Source organism: Echiichthys vipera (assembly GCF_963691815.1).
Source record: "Echiichthys vipera genome assembly, chromosome: 4".
Lineage (NCBI taxonomy): Eukaryota > Metazoa > Chordata > Actinopteri > Perciformes > Trachinidae > Echiichthys > Echiichthys vipera.
The window spans coordinates 3,786,302-3,801,465 of record NC_139829.1 but is presented as its reverse complement, the minus strand read 5'-3'; the positions used below and the strand labels follow the sequence as shown (position 1 = coordinate 3,801,465).

At 42.5% G+C, this 15,164-nt stretch overlaps 1 protein-coding gene across 1 annotated transcript in view; it reads right to left on the bottom strand.

Annotated features, from left to right (window-relative positions):
- The window catches only part of pdzd2 (PDZ domain containing 2), an 84,813-nt gene that overhangs the window by 8,854 nt on the left and 60,795 nt on the right, over window positions 1-15,164 (bottom strand). The window contains exons 19-23 of the mRNA XM_083912543.1: window positions 12,284-13,188; window positions 12,019-12,163; window positions 2,660-5,288; window positions 1,706-1,823; window positions 1,473-1,574 (exon numbers count right to left, since the gene is read on the bottom strand). Coding sequence (XP_083768669.1) covers window positions 1,473-1,574; window positions 1,706-1,823; window positions 2,660-5,288; window positions 12,019-12,163; window positions 12,284-13,188 — 3,899 coding nt within the window. The remainder of the gene's footprint in view (window positions 1-1,472; window positions 1,575-1,705; window positions 1,824-2,659; window positions 5,289-12,018; window positions 12,164-12,283; window positions 13,189-15,164) is intronic.

Genomic DNA, 15,164 nt, shown 5'->3' with positions numbered 1-15,164 from the left:
CAAACATTCTTCCATAGGAATAGAATTTACGTTTAGAGTCAAAATATTTTGGATCTGTTTTCTAACAACGTAACAGAGAATAATACAATTAGATTCTGACTCAATGGTTGTGGCAAAGAACCACTGTTTAATGCTGCTTAACCATACCGCCCTGCAAAGCCAAAGTGAAGGCAAAGTCATTTAAAGTGTGTTTGCTGTCCCAACAATTGACTGGTTTACCATGGTATATATTTGTATCCAAATCATTCATAATCTCCATACTTTCAGGTCTGAAACTGTGTGTAACTCATGTTTTTAGCGATTTTGTGGTTGATGCACAGAAAGTAGCCAGAATTTTTTCTTATCTGTGCATCAGCATGCGCACGAAGAGGGGCACTGTAATAACTCAGATGATTGGATGAGAAGACATCAATGCTGTATTGTTGGATGTGAATGCAGCATCTTGATTTATCGGAGTATTTGTGTTGCTTTATTGATTACTTTAGATCTCTAACAGGTAAGAGATGTATCTATTTCACCGTTACTGGTTTTAAATGATGTGTTGTTGTGTCTGTGTTTGCAGTTTTGTTTAGTCTCATGGTGTGTCTGGATGGCAGATGTTTTGTTTTGGTTTCATTGAAGCTTTGTAAAAACATAATGTGGACTAGATACTGATGTTGTTACCTAATAGGGATCTAAGGGTCTACTCACACTTGGTCCAGATGATCCGAATCTTGCTTTAGGGTGAATGTCCCCCCTCCCTCTTCCCCCGCAGCCTCTGCCCGGTGTGCACTCACGTTATTCAAACGACTCGGGCTGTAGCTCGACTGCTTCTTGCTTATACGTCATCACCCCTCTGAGTTTTAGTTTTTTTATTTTCATCAGACATAATCTGCAGTAAACACTACACCTCCACATCACACCACCGGGAACATTTCAGTGGCATCTTATTAAATGACCGTCGCGGGGAACAGTCGTATATAAATAGCCTCAGGTGTGCCGTCAATGCTCGTGCTCGTGCTCCTACATGTGCAGTCATGCTTGACTGAAGCCCACCTCTCTTAACCAGGGCGCAGCCGGGAAGTGTACTGTGCCGTGGCACAGAGCAGTTCAATTTCAATTCAATTTTATTTATAGTGCCAAATCATAATAAAAGTTATCTCAGGACACTTTACAGAGTAGGTATAGACCACACTCTATGACTTATTTATGATTTACATAGACCCAACAATTCTTCCATAGAGTATGGTGGTAACGAAAACCTTCCCTTTAACAGACAGGAACGTCGGACAGACACAGCTCTATGGAGGACGGACAGTTGTACTCACATTGGTAAGTGTGAGTAGACCCTTAACAAACTTAACCTTAACATCTGGTCGACTCTATTTTTCAAGAGATATCTGAGTACAGCAGAGAGAAAGAAAAAGAAACCCAGGCAGAAAAGAACAAAGAGCTTCCCCCCAGTGAAAGTACCATTTACATAGTGTACTTACAGTTATTGCCTTCTGCTCAAGGTCGACTCCACCAGCGACACTAAAGCCAAGCCCTGAGCCTTCTTCTTTACAAAGGACCACAAGGTGAGTATGATTGTTAACCTGCAGAGAGGTCAGACAATATGACAAAACATTCATACAGAAGGTAGAACTGAAACAATATAATCTATAGAACGTGTTGGATATTAAACTATGTGAAACAGGTCATGTAAATGACAGCAGTCCAGCGTTACCTCAGAGAGGGCCCTGGCCTCCTGAAGCAGGGCCGACATGTACGATTTCACTGTCGTGGAGGACAGCAGTGATTGCAGCTTACACTGACTCGCAGGAGAGGAGGCCAGCTCCTTTAAACTGTAGACGAAAGGAGTCAATGTGTTTGTGTCACACGTGATTTTAATAGAAAGGTGCACTTATGTTATGGTTGTATTGTCCACCTTATAGACCTCTCTGTATAGAGTGTTATCAAACCAAACGTCGTTTTTTAATGACATCAATATTTGTACAATAATATTTTCCTTACAAGTGCTGCATCATAAGGTCCTTAGTAGGGCTCGGGGATAACTCAATATGATAATGTATCATGATGAATTTATATATTGAGATATCGTTACACACAATAACGTTGTCTAAGTTGATAATTACAAACACATGCCAACTCGGGTTTCTCCGAAAATCTGATGTGAAATATTTTGATTGAATATTTACAATATCATCTCAAGATTACAGTCTTGTTTTACATCACACTCTTTGTGTGCATGAATGTATACGTATGGACTTGACCCTGAGGTCTCTGATTCCATTGGAGGTAAATAGGGTGTTTGTGTATTCAAATACTTCAATGAAGCTGAGGTCAGTGAGGAGTGATCCTATTGGCTTTTCTGGTTTCTTAATTCCTCTATGAAAGTAAACTAATTATCTTTGGGAAAAACAAGATATTTGAGGACATCATCTTGGCCTTTTGTTAACATTGATCTACCTTTTTTAAAAACCATTCTCTGACATTTTATGGCTCAAACTTATAATCCTTTAACTGAAAAAAAAATCAACATTAATTGACAATGAAAATAATGAACATTAATCGTCAATGAACATAATCATTAGTTGCAGCACTACTACACTAAGTGGTTGTTCAATGAGCTTTGAATATAAAGGGTTTCAAATGAGCAAGTTTTAATTCAACTCCCCACCTGATTGACCAGCCAGGCTGTTGTCCATGGGTCTCTGGGGTTTCTTGAGGAGTCTCTTCAGTGGATCCAAGATCCCCTTGGCTCACTCTGTTCACATTCACTTTTGTCAGCGCTGCAGAGGGTGTTAGGCTCTTAGTCACTGTGTCTTTCTTAAGTATAGTGGGATAGCTGCCAGGCTCAGTTGTATCTACAGCTATAACATGGCCTCTGGTGAAGTCCTCTGTGCATAGTTTTTCCAATTCAGGCATACTGAGAGCCCTGAGCTGCCGCAACCTGCTGCGGGGAAGTTTTCCGTGTTTCCTCCGCAGCACCTGAGGGGTGTGTAGTGCGCTCCCATCTGGAGCTTTTTGATCTTGGGCCTCATGATTGTCAGACAGGGGGGCTGTGTTGCAGCTTGAATGTGGAAGCTCAAGGTTTATCAGAGTAATGCTGGATGGAGATTTACGAAGAAGAGGTGAGCAGGGTGTGGCAGGTATTAGATTCTCCACATAAGAACTAAAACTCCTTTGCCGTTGCCGGCAGTCAATAGAATTAACCAAGCCCATATAACCGGCTATCCTTTGGTTAAGTGAGGCTCTGTATGCCAGAGCATAAGACTGAATGTCACTGTTTTTAGCCACCGGCTTGTCAAAGTTAGCAAGGTTTTCAAAGGACTTTATCTTGTGTCGGACAGAGAAGGGGTTGTAGTCCGCAGACAAGTTAGTGTCTGGGGAGAAGCTCCGCCTTTCCATCGTCTTCATGCACAGTCTAGATGTGCTGGACTTTAGTGTCTCACTTGTCTCTACAATAGTTCTGGGTTTTGAACTATTACTTGTGGTTGAATTAGTTTCTTTAGTAGAACACAGTGAATTAAATATTGTGTCACTGACCATGCCGTTGGAAGGAGAAAGCATGGGTGCTAATCTAGCATCTGTGCCTCTTTGAGTGGATTTAGAGTCTTTTGAATGCACTGTTTCATTGTGTGTCATTACTGGTGGTGATAAAGCAGATAAGGAAGACAGTCGAACTTCTATAAATGTTCTTTGAGTGGCAGGGGTGTGTGATTGGCCCTCTGATCTGGCTGGTGCTTTGGAGGCCAAATGAATGTCCTTCTCTTTGGCCACTTGTACAGTTTGTAATGTGCTACCTGAAGGCCAGTGCTCAGATGTAACTTGCCTTCTGTCACTTACTTTGGGAAAATCAAAGCAGCTGTTCATACCAGGCTGGTTATTGATCTTCAAGCAGCTGGACATGGTTGTCGTCGGTATTTTTGTTGACTGGTTCAAGGAAGCATTGGGGTTTAAAGGGACTGGATCTTGGCTCCTGGTACTTTTTTGGAGATGCTCCTCCTGTGGTTTATTATTACTCTTAATACTAAGGCCCTTCAATTTAGGAGCACTAGTGTTTGGTCTGATTTGAGTTTCAATCTGCAGTTTAAAATGACTACTCCTCACAGGATCATCTGAATTATCAAGAAGTTTTAGCATGGAGGTCTTTTTAAGCACAGAGCCTGCATGGGGGTTTAAATTAGTTCTACGGTGCAAGACCTTTTCCTTATTCATCATTGATGCTGACACACTTGAATCTGATCTGCCTGTGCTTGACCCTGAGGTCTCTGATTCCATTGGAGGTAAATAGGGTGTTTGTGTATTCAAATACTTCAATGAAGCTGAGGTCAGTGAGGAATCTGCATGCAACTTTGCAGTGGTACCCTGAGTGACACTGTGGGTATCTGGTGGGGAGGGGCCACTTCGACCTCCAGGACTGGATACAACGCATGCTTTATCTTTGTCACAGGGTTCAATGGCACTATTTATCTGGCACTCTGTAGAAGACACAGGTATTGTACTGTTGGAAGATTGGCATGGTTGCTGGGTAGAGGAGACCCCTAATAACTGAGAGAGCTGCAAGTATTGGGTTGTTGTTTGTTTTGTCAGTGAGACATCAGTGGAGACCTGCAACGCATCCAAGGTCAGATCTCGCTTTGTTTTTGAAATGCTGGATTCCTGAAAAGATGAAGGCCCATTTGGTGACTGGCTTTTATGGGTGAGTCCACCAGCAGCAGCAGGTTGCTGGACTTCACATGAAAAAAACTCCACTTCCTCCTCATCTGAGGAGGGCTGATGAAGACTACCCCCGCTGCTGACCAGCGTATTGACCATTACAATGCTGTCAGTTGTGGAGCTACAGTTTGAATCACTGTCATCACCTGCGGGGTACATATACGTAGAACCATCATCAGGCCTTTCAGAACATGATCCACTAAAAACATCCGGGCTGTTTTCCTTTTTTTGGTTCACATGTGTTGTCCCAACTGGGGCTATGGCATCTTTTTCACTTCCTGCATCTAAGATGGAACAGTCCAGGGGAACAGACTGTATTGGAGCCTGAATGCCAGCTCTCTCAGACAGAGTGAGACACAGTGTGTTTTCATCACTGCAGAGGTTGACGTCTGATAAAATGTCATCTATATTGGTGATGGGTATTTGAAAGTTGTGATCTGTTCGGGTTGTGTGGTAGGAATTCTCCAGATTTGCACTTATTATTTGTCCTTCATCAGATGTCCCCTGAACACATCTGGCTGGGTTCAGTCTAGTAGCTCCATCGCTGCTCTCTGATGACATCATCAGACTGGACAGTCGATCTACAGCTGGGACCAGAGATAAAAAGTAGGCTGTTTAGTGAGGACTGAATGAGGGAAAATTGATAATTATCATAACATATGAACGAATGAATGTTTCACCAAAATGGTCCCGCACACACACACACACACACGCACGCACGCATGCACGCATGCACGCATGATTGTGTCACAAGAGAAGATTTCAACAATGTTTTCTTCTCTAGGATTCAAAAATGAACAGGAAGTGTAGAGGCCACAGCTTTGAATGACTACATCTGCGCCCACAGGACATCACTAGTTTCTCACACTGCTCTGGTTTGATCTGCGACCATTCTGACTCAGTCTCTTCCACAGTTCACTAACTGGAGTGGGTTTCTTACACATTACTTTGTTGCCAAGGATTTTCCAGAGATTCTCTATGGGGTTTAGATCTGGACTCTGGGCTGGACATTTCATTGTTACAATATTCTGAGCTTCAGTGAACTGCTTCACCTGTTTTACAGTGTGACAGGGGACATTGTCTTGTATTAAAATTGCAGCTGATTGGGAGACAGTTGCAGTGAAGGTATTGCATGTTGCTGAAGGAGGTTCACTTAAACATTAGTATTCACCCTGCCATGTAGCTGTACAAGAGGCCCAACTCCTGCTGCACAAAACATCCCCAAACCATGACACTTCCTCCTCCAAATGAAAACTGACTTCTTTACACACTTTGGGTTCAGTCTTTCCCCAGTCCTAAGCCCAACATAATGTTTCCATCAGACCCAAATAAACTGAACGTCCTCTCATCACTGAAGTCACTCTGGACCAGCTCTCCTCTGTCCACACAACATGCTCCTCAGCATTTTGGGTCCAGCAGAGTCTTCTAACAATCCTGTCCTCTCGTGCACTTGTTTGACGTGAACGACCAGCCTTTTTGAGGGACTTAAAGGAATCTGTGTCCTTGTAGAGTTTCAGTATTCTTGAAATCACAGACTGTGAATGCCCAACTTCTCTCTGATGGCTGAGAGGGTCATCCCTTTGGCTTCCTAAAATGGCTGCTTTTTGTCTGTTGCAGTTATCCTGACTCTGAATTTTCCTTTAATAATGTTCTTCCTTTCATGCACACATTGAACAAGAAGTAAAAGCTGTTGTTGTTGCACCTCTCTCTATCATCGTGGTTATTGTTGTCTGATCATTACAAGGCTTCTTCCACGAAGTGTTAATGAGCTGACGGAGCTTTAGTGAACTTTTACTTTGTTTTTTGGCACGACATATTGCTTGGAAGACAATGGTCTGTCACCTGTATTCACATATGTGTGACTATGCCATTAGTGCTCAGGAGCTTTGTGAAGAGGTTTTAAGAGGACACTCTTAGGGTACGTTCACACGAACAAAAGCAACCTGTTTTTCTCCGTCATTCTTAAAAAGTTTTCTGTCCACACGGCCTCGACTCAAGAAATATCTGCGTCCACAGGAAACCAGGTAAACTAACTCCAAACGATGTAGTACACATGCCAGGCCTGGATGTGGCGCTGTAACTGCCACAGAAATACACCAACAACGGAGAAGAGGAGACGAGGAGACGCTGTGGAGAATCCAAACACCGGAGAGTTTCTCTGCAAATCTGGAGACTTCCCAAATCCTCCTCCATCCTAGAGACAAATGTGTCACTGTTTCTGGTGTTAGTGGAGACTTTGGTGCTGTTTTGGACTCTGATGCACCAATCACTCTGCAGTTAGTGTCCTCAACGAGCAGAGGGTGCTGCTGGGAGCCCCTTTCCCATCCCAAAGCACTCAGAGGCGCTACTTTCTCACTACATTTAGAGACTTTTCACACCTTCTTAGAACTTGATTCAGAAAAAGAGACTAGAGAGCAGTTTAGCTCCTTATTCAGAGCATCAGGGAAAAGGGAGAAATCTGTGGTCGGCCTAATTCATTCCCATGCATGTGTCTCAGAGTCCAGTTCAGTAAACAGTCTATGGGTCCGTCTCTCTCCTCTCGCGCAGCAGCACTGTTGTTGTTATGTGACGCTGCGTGGGTTAGAGGTTGGAGGTGGGGCGATGACGCCATGCTTTAACAAATTATGAGGTGTCACCATCCAGACGACAACGCCATGGGGGGCGTTTTCAAATCTTCCCACTCTAGGACCCGGTTTCAAAAGATCCTGTTTCCAGGCTCCAATAACGTCGGCTGTGTGAAGCTGTTCAGCCAAAACGATACTAAAGTTGTGTGGTTACAGGAAAACGCGTCTCCGTGTGGACGGGCCCTTAGTGAGGAACTTTCAGTGCTATTAAAGAGTCCTCCTAGTTGGAAGACAAAATGTTTTGTGTATACTGGTCCAGAGCAATAACAAACTTTTTCAACTTACAAGTAGAAATACATCGAGTGGAAAGAAAACTTTTGCTTAACAACTTTTCTTTCCCTATCAGTGGAACTACAGCTAAGTTAATACTAAATATAACAAAGATAAGTTATTATAACATTCAATTTGTTAAAAAAAAAAAACATAACCAATGTGTCATCGACCCATTAGATAATAAAATTTGGGGATTCATAAAAATGAGGTATATAGAAAAAGAACACAGTAACTACATACTAAACATTTCATCAGAGGTGTTAGATTAATGTCAGCAAAGACTAGATGTTGGTGTGTATATTTCTATGGTTGAGTAGACAGAAATCAATGAATTGATTATTTCAGAAAATCTAGGTACTAGAGACATTGCTGTGGTTGCTCCTGGACGTCACCTGGTTCTCCTGTTGCTGTCTCCCATATAACAGATTCAACTGGGGAAGAAGCATGAAGACTAAGGACTCATCTGTTTGCCAACTATAGAATTCAAAATGTATTAACAAAATCCTCAGTGTAGGATTAACAAGGATTAACAAATCCTCAGTGTAGAAAAGTTAATGTCAGAGGAATGATAAAAAAATGTTTATGTAAATTTTATTTACATTATAAATTAGATCCCTGTTAAATTAAATGTAACTCTGTAAATCCAAACATTTTGTAAATAATGGTTAAATGTTGAAAAAGTACACAAAAATAATCTAATAAAAAAGCACCTCTGTTTGAAGATCCCTAGATTAATGATATGGTAATAAAACTCTCTTTTGGTGATCAAGAAGCAGTGATCCACAGCAGTGTCTGTGCTACACTAAATCAAGATTTACACTACTCTACTACAAAATTATCAATTCTAATTCTGAGACATGGAAAGCATACAGGGAGTTCAGCTAGGGGGTAGATATGGTAATGGTAACGAAAGGTAAAATATACTGTATATAGTCACCATGGATAGAAAGCCAGATGCTTGCAGGTTGCTTTGGGGAAGTAAGTGAGGGAAGGTTGATCCTACATCTTAGGTTGGCATAAAAGGGAAAGAAATGGTGTCTATTTAAAGGCAAACTGAGTAGCATTCTACACCACCACATCACATGTAGGTGCAAGGCTTTGGGAAACAACGTCGATGAAAAGAATCATCGCTGCACACTTCATCAAACCACACATTTATTTAAAGTCAAAGTTTTCCTGCTGTTCCTGTCTGCCTATTAAACTCCATACCAGTATGCCGTTTCCAATAAGTCATTGAACAGTTCCTGCTGCCCTCTTCATCTGCAATGTTGGTCCTTTTCCTGCACCCCAAACCGTAACAATACCTGCTTCTCCATGAGGGTTGTTGGGGCCTGGGGCAAGACTTAAAGAGTAATTCCGGCGTTAAATCATCCCATGGTCTTTTCGACACTTGGGCACATCAAATAAGCCATCGAGAATTTTTTTGGTATAAATCATTAACCGAGATATCCCGGAGAGCCACTAACAGACACTAACAGCTTGATGTGGCCAACATGGATTAACTCGGCGCAGTACCGTGAAGGCATTAAAAAGTATTTTTTAACCACTAATACTGCTCAAGATAACACCAAACCTCTGCAGTAGCATGAGAAGAGTCCTTACACAGAAAATAAAGCACCAACAAAATAGTTGAGACTTACCTACTGGCCCAGGTACCAGCTCCTCTCATAGTAAAGTCCATTCAAGTGGATTACCAAAGTCAATCCAAAAGGAAGGAGCCCATTTGTGCTTTGTTTTCTCTTCTCATGCTGCTGCAGAGGTTTGATGTTATTTTGAGCAGTATTAGTGGTTAAAAAAGATGTTTTAATGTCTTCACCGTACTGCCTGGAGCTAATCACTGTTAGCCACGTTCGGCTATTAGTGCCCCTGGATTTATCCGTTAATAGTTCATACACCATGGGTTAACTGATGTGTGCAAGTGTCGAAAAAGATCATGGGATGATTTTACGCCGGAATTTCACTTTAACTGAGCACCGTGAATATGTTGCCAGTCAGTCACAGGGGCTGACACCAGAGATGGTCACAAGTCACTTTTTGTTAGTCCAAGTCAAGTCTCCAGTCTCTGAGGGAAGCAGCAAGTCCTAATCAAGTGTTTTATGGTTTTAATAAATAATAATATAGAGTTGGAGTGAAACCATATTATATACTTTCACAAAGTCCCAACTAATGAAAGTTTATAATGTAGTGTAAATAAACAAAGTTTACCTGAACTAATTACAGACACACCTGAAACTCCAGGTCCTGCTCTCATTGGAGGATTTGAAGACATTTGATAAGAACTTGGAGGCAGACACATCTGGCTGTAGATATTCTGACTGATATATTCAGGATTGTGCTGGATTTTGATGTATATTTGCTGTTTCACTTGTTATTTGATATATTGTATTATAGTCATGTATTTTGATGTATATCTGCTGTTTCACATGTTATTTGATATATTTTATTGTATTATAATCATGTATTTTGTATTGGCTGCTCATTCTGTTTGTCAGAAACTTTGTCAGTTGTGCTACTGTCTGTCTCAGGACCCTCTGAAAAAAGAGATGTTTAATGTCAGCAGCTCTTTCTGTGAAATAAATAAACATTCCTCCAGCCTCTCAAACTCAGTGTTATGATTATAGCTAATAACGCAGTAACATTAACGTTGTGTGGTCAAGAATAAACCTGTAACGTAAACTTGCCTTTAGCTGACATTAATAATTAACGTGTATTTCTCCCAGTTAAACGGTGTTAGCAGCAGATGGAGGCGGCACCTGTAAGAAAACACTTTTCAAAAATCTGGAATTTAATGAACGCCAATCTAAAAATGAACCTCTCACAAAGCAACATTAGCAACAGGCTAACATTAGCAACAAGCTAACATTAGCAACACGCTAACATTAGCAACAAGCTAACGTTGATGCGTTAGTTTATGTAGCTGAGCTTAACACAGACGTTGCATTCTGTTATTCTTTTGTTTCGGCTTTGAGTGAAGTTATTAAAGTCAAACAATATGAGAAACGGAAACTGCAGCAGCAGACCGAGGTGAAGTTAGTTTGAGGTTTCAGAACTATTTTCACCCCAGCAGCAGCAGCAGCAAGTGATGTTCTCTCCCTGTCATCTCTGTAGGAGAGAATGTCTTTCTGCTCCTGATGTTAATGCTCCAAAAAGTACAGAAATAAAAAGATTGTTCACAAGTCTCAGATCTCAAGTCAGAGTCGAGTCTGGGGGGTGAGTCCAAGTCAAGTCTCAACTCAAGTCCGAGTCTCATATTCGAGTCCCCATCTCTGGCTGACATACAGACAACCATTCACACTCACACCTACAGGCAATTTAGAGTTGCCAATTAACCTAACCTTCTTTGGATGAAGACATTTAAATTTCAGTGGGACTTACTCTTTCAGTAAGAGTCATGAGTTTTTTAGGCTTAGCAGATGCTTTACAGAGGTTTACAATACTAAGAGGAAGGAGTTAACATACATTTAACAGTTTATTTCTTACAATGTTACAAATTTAACAAGACATTATGCTAGACAAACAACAAATCACACTGGAATAAGGCCAATGTTATTAAAAGATCCTTGAAGTAAAAGTCCAGTGTATTTCAACCTGGCATATTAATGTTGCTATTGTGACTTTGCGGGTCTGACTAACGTTGCACTCTCCACCTAGCGTGGCTATTGCCAGATCAAGTTTAGTTGCCATCTAGTGTCTAAAGATCGTAGTTGCAACAACAAAAAATAATTCCAGCAGTCGGGTTGCCAGGTTCGTCTAATTTTGATCTCCAGTGTATATTGTGTAACTATTCATCCATCCACATGACGTTCACTACGTGTTTGAGGTGGAGGCACATGAAGTGGCACACTTCCTGGGGGCCTGGTTCAGAGGGGGCAGAGAGGCGACAAGGTCAAGGGGGCTGCCCACCCAGATCAGAGGGCATTAACAATGAAAAATTTGATGACCTAGAGAAGTCCCAAACGGTCGACTCTACGTCATCATTGGGAGGTTAGGCCTGATTTAAAAATTTAAGGTAAGCTGCATGAGCCTCGTACAGCTTTCCAAACAAACACAATTTTTAAATGAATTATTTGAAATGCTCGTCTTTGAGTCTAACCCAAAGTTAATAACGTTGTTAATGTTGTTTTTAGTCCAAAATCTCTCCAGGAGGCATTGTGAGTGCAAAATTAGGACAAGATTGAGTCATAATAGCCACATTCATGGGAAATACGCCAGGTTGAAACTACAAATGGCATGGATGGTGGGATGACATCACATTGCATTACAATTTGCATTTTTTTTTGCATCCGTCTCTGGATGCAGGAACCCTGCAACTTAACAAGATCAAGTATGATCAAGTGCCAAGGTAAAAGCCCAACAGTAACATACTGATGCTGGAGGACCTATAACTCCAAAACAAAGTGATTCTAAATGAAGGTCTTACCTGAAACGGGTCTCTTAATTTCCAAGGACAATGCAATGGGAAGGTTGTGCATGAGCTCACAGATTTCCTGGTAAGAAGAGGAGCACACCAAATGTTCTCCAATTTTTACAATCTCGTCTCCAGGACACAGCTTTCCTGTTGATTCCTGGATGTCAGATTAAACAAAAGAGATCAAATTGAGATTGTCACTGAGTGACAGAATCACCAGTGCTCAAGCCACAAATAACATTAAATTATTATTATCAAATTTTAAAATCAGACATACCCTTTGTGCTGCACCCCCAGGCTTTAGCCCAGCAATGACAACTTTCAGAGGAGTTGACATAATCTCCAGGTCCAGACCAAACGACTCGTCCTTACTTCTCCTCAGGGTCACAGTGTCGATGGTACAAACCCCCACAAGCTCACTGGCATCTCCCTTCTTACAGTGCTGATGGGGTACCAACCCAGCAGCAGTCTTGGGGTTTCTTCCACCCTGTGTTGTATGGACAGGGGGCTGGGATGGGCCCAAACCTGGAGAGGTTTCATCAACTTTGGACTTTTGCTGCTGGAGAAGGTTTGGGGCCTCGATGCTCATCATGCTTTTGACCCGCATCACTGCTTTATGCTCAAGTTTGGGGGAGCGCTTTGACTCTAACTGTCTATCATCTTGATTTGTGTAGTTCTCACTACTGATGGTCAAATTACTGGGCACAGAACTCATACTGCTGGCTCCTCCTGCTGTACGGATAGGCATGAGGGGTGACTTAGAACCAGGTGGCTCAGACTTATTGGTAGAACCTTCCTCACATGGTGAGAAACTTCCATAGAGTGGTGTTGTCACATCATGGCTTCCACAACTCACCAAACCCCCACCATCTTCACTGTTTCCATTTATATCTAATGATGATGTAACATTTACAACTGCTGAATCAGTTTTGGAAACTTCAGGGGTCTGGGCATCACTGAAGTTAACAGAGTCAGATTTTGTTAGCCTGTGGAAGAGCCCAGAGTCCTCATCATCGCTGAGCTCATCCTCTAAGCACATCACTCGTCGCTGACGGAGAAGTGGGCTTCGCACTGAGGTGGGGCTAGAGGCAGCGACAGGTTGGCAAACTGCCTCTCCATGGTGATGAGGAGGAACAGATGGCTTCTCTTGAGATGCGTTGTACACAGGGACACTCTCCACTTCTGTTAGAGGGGGGGAGGGATGCTCAGAATAAGATGCAGCTTACAGCAATTAACAGGTTAACAAATGAAAAGTCATTTCCCTTGCCAAGTAAAAAGAGATAACGATGACACAGGGACACAAAGCAATAACACTTTGGACATTATGGGCCTGTTATGCTGTGATCACGCTGCCCGCGATGGACTTGATAAAAGTAGCGCAATTGTATACAAAGTCAATCTACAGACGTGATTTGAAGCAGGTTCCTCGCTTTACTCGCGTTTCCATGCGATAGACACAATAATAATCAATATTCACATCCAACGCAACTTTTCAGCTGAATTGAGTGACGCTGTGGCGCATCAGCCAATCAGCGTGGAGATTGTAGTAAGTGTCATAACATCTGGGGGATCGCCAGGGGATCACCACAGCCGCCATTGTTTCAGTCCTTGACTACATCATGGAAACCAGCCTGTTTCTATGGATATAATATGATGGATATAACTCTGACCTGTGGATGGCAGCAATCGTTCCTTTAGGCATCAAGTCTGCCAGAAATCCAGAATAAGAACAAGAAAGCTGTCAGAGTGAAGCGTACCCCGGTCTGATCTACAGGAGACCTGTGGAGGCAGGTCAGCACCCTCGATAGCTACGGAGGTTAAATCACTGACCATCTGATCTCACTGCAACACAAAGGCTCTTTTTTTTTGGCAGTTTTTCAAGCCTCTATTATAAAGGACAGACAGGAAATGGGGTGAGAGAGAGAGGGGGAGATATGTAGCAAAGGGCCGTAGGTCGGAGTAGAACCCACTGCCACTGCCTCAAGGACCTTCAGCCTCTTTACATGGGGCGACTGCTTTAACCACTGTGCCACAGGCCGCCCCACAACGGCCCTTTTAAAGCCACACACTTCATCTGAGAACTCATTTCTCTTCTTTTAAGCATTCAGATCCCTGGTTAGCACTCGCATCACCTCCATTTAGCACAACAGCAGAGTAGAGCTGCCGGCTGCTACCTAACTGCAGCACGTTACTCGCTTTTCTAGTGATTTCATCGAGTCTATCGCTCTGGTGTGATCACAGCTTTAGGAGGAAAAAAGAACACAATTCTTACAATTCAATGAGGCACATGTGGCTTGTAGTAACCTGATGAGGTTGGAAGAGCCTCAGTATGGACCTTTGAATTTCATGAGCTAAAGTTCTATAATCTAATATCTTGACAATGAACATGAGATGAAAATACTCTTAGTCGAACTAAAAGTGAAGATGGAAGAGAGAAAACTCCATGATACAGACACACTCTGGCCTTCCTCGGAATTCCTTCCCAGTCTTAGTCGGCAAAATTTGTTTGATCATATTCACTGATGCGGATACTATGCTCTGATAAAATAACACTTACGTAGAGCCTGTTGTTTGTTTTGCACAAATCCACTGCGCCCGTATCATCCTGTCCACTCAGCACAGAGCTGACTGTCACGCACAGTTCGTGCACAAGCCACAGATACCCCAACCCCCATCGCGCATGTTACAATATAACAGGCACATGCCTCAAGCTAGGCATACGCTTAATGATGTTAGCAGTTGTTATCTTTGAGTAAGTTAGCCAGCCTACCTCCTTGTAGCATGTACTCCATGCTGTTTATTGATGAGAGAAGAGACGGGCGCATTCACAGGTATCTGGTGCACGCGCACTGACAAGCACTTGATGAGAGGGAGCGGAGGAGCTCGGTGGTGGAGGGGGAGGGGCGTGAGAGTTGTAAACATTTGAAATTTGACTGAGTCAACTCGATCTGCCAGACTTACTGACTGCAGCCTTAACAAATGACACATCTTCAGCCTGGAAAACCAGACAAATCGGTTGAGCTCATGTTTCATTTGCTCTGGCAGGTCCGTCTGGCTTCTCTCTCATTCAGACAGATTTACAGCAGCTTGAGGTCTGGCTTGCCAGTCACAACGGTTTATCTCATGGGGAGCGTCATGCTTAAGTGAAGTTAGCAAAA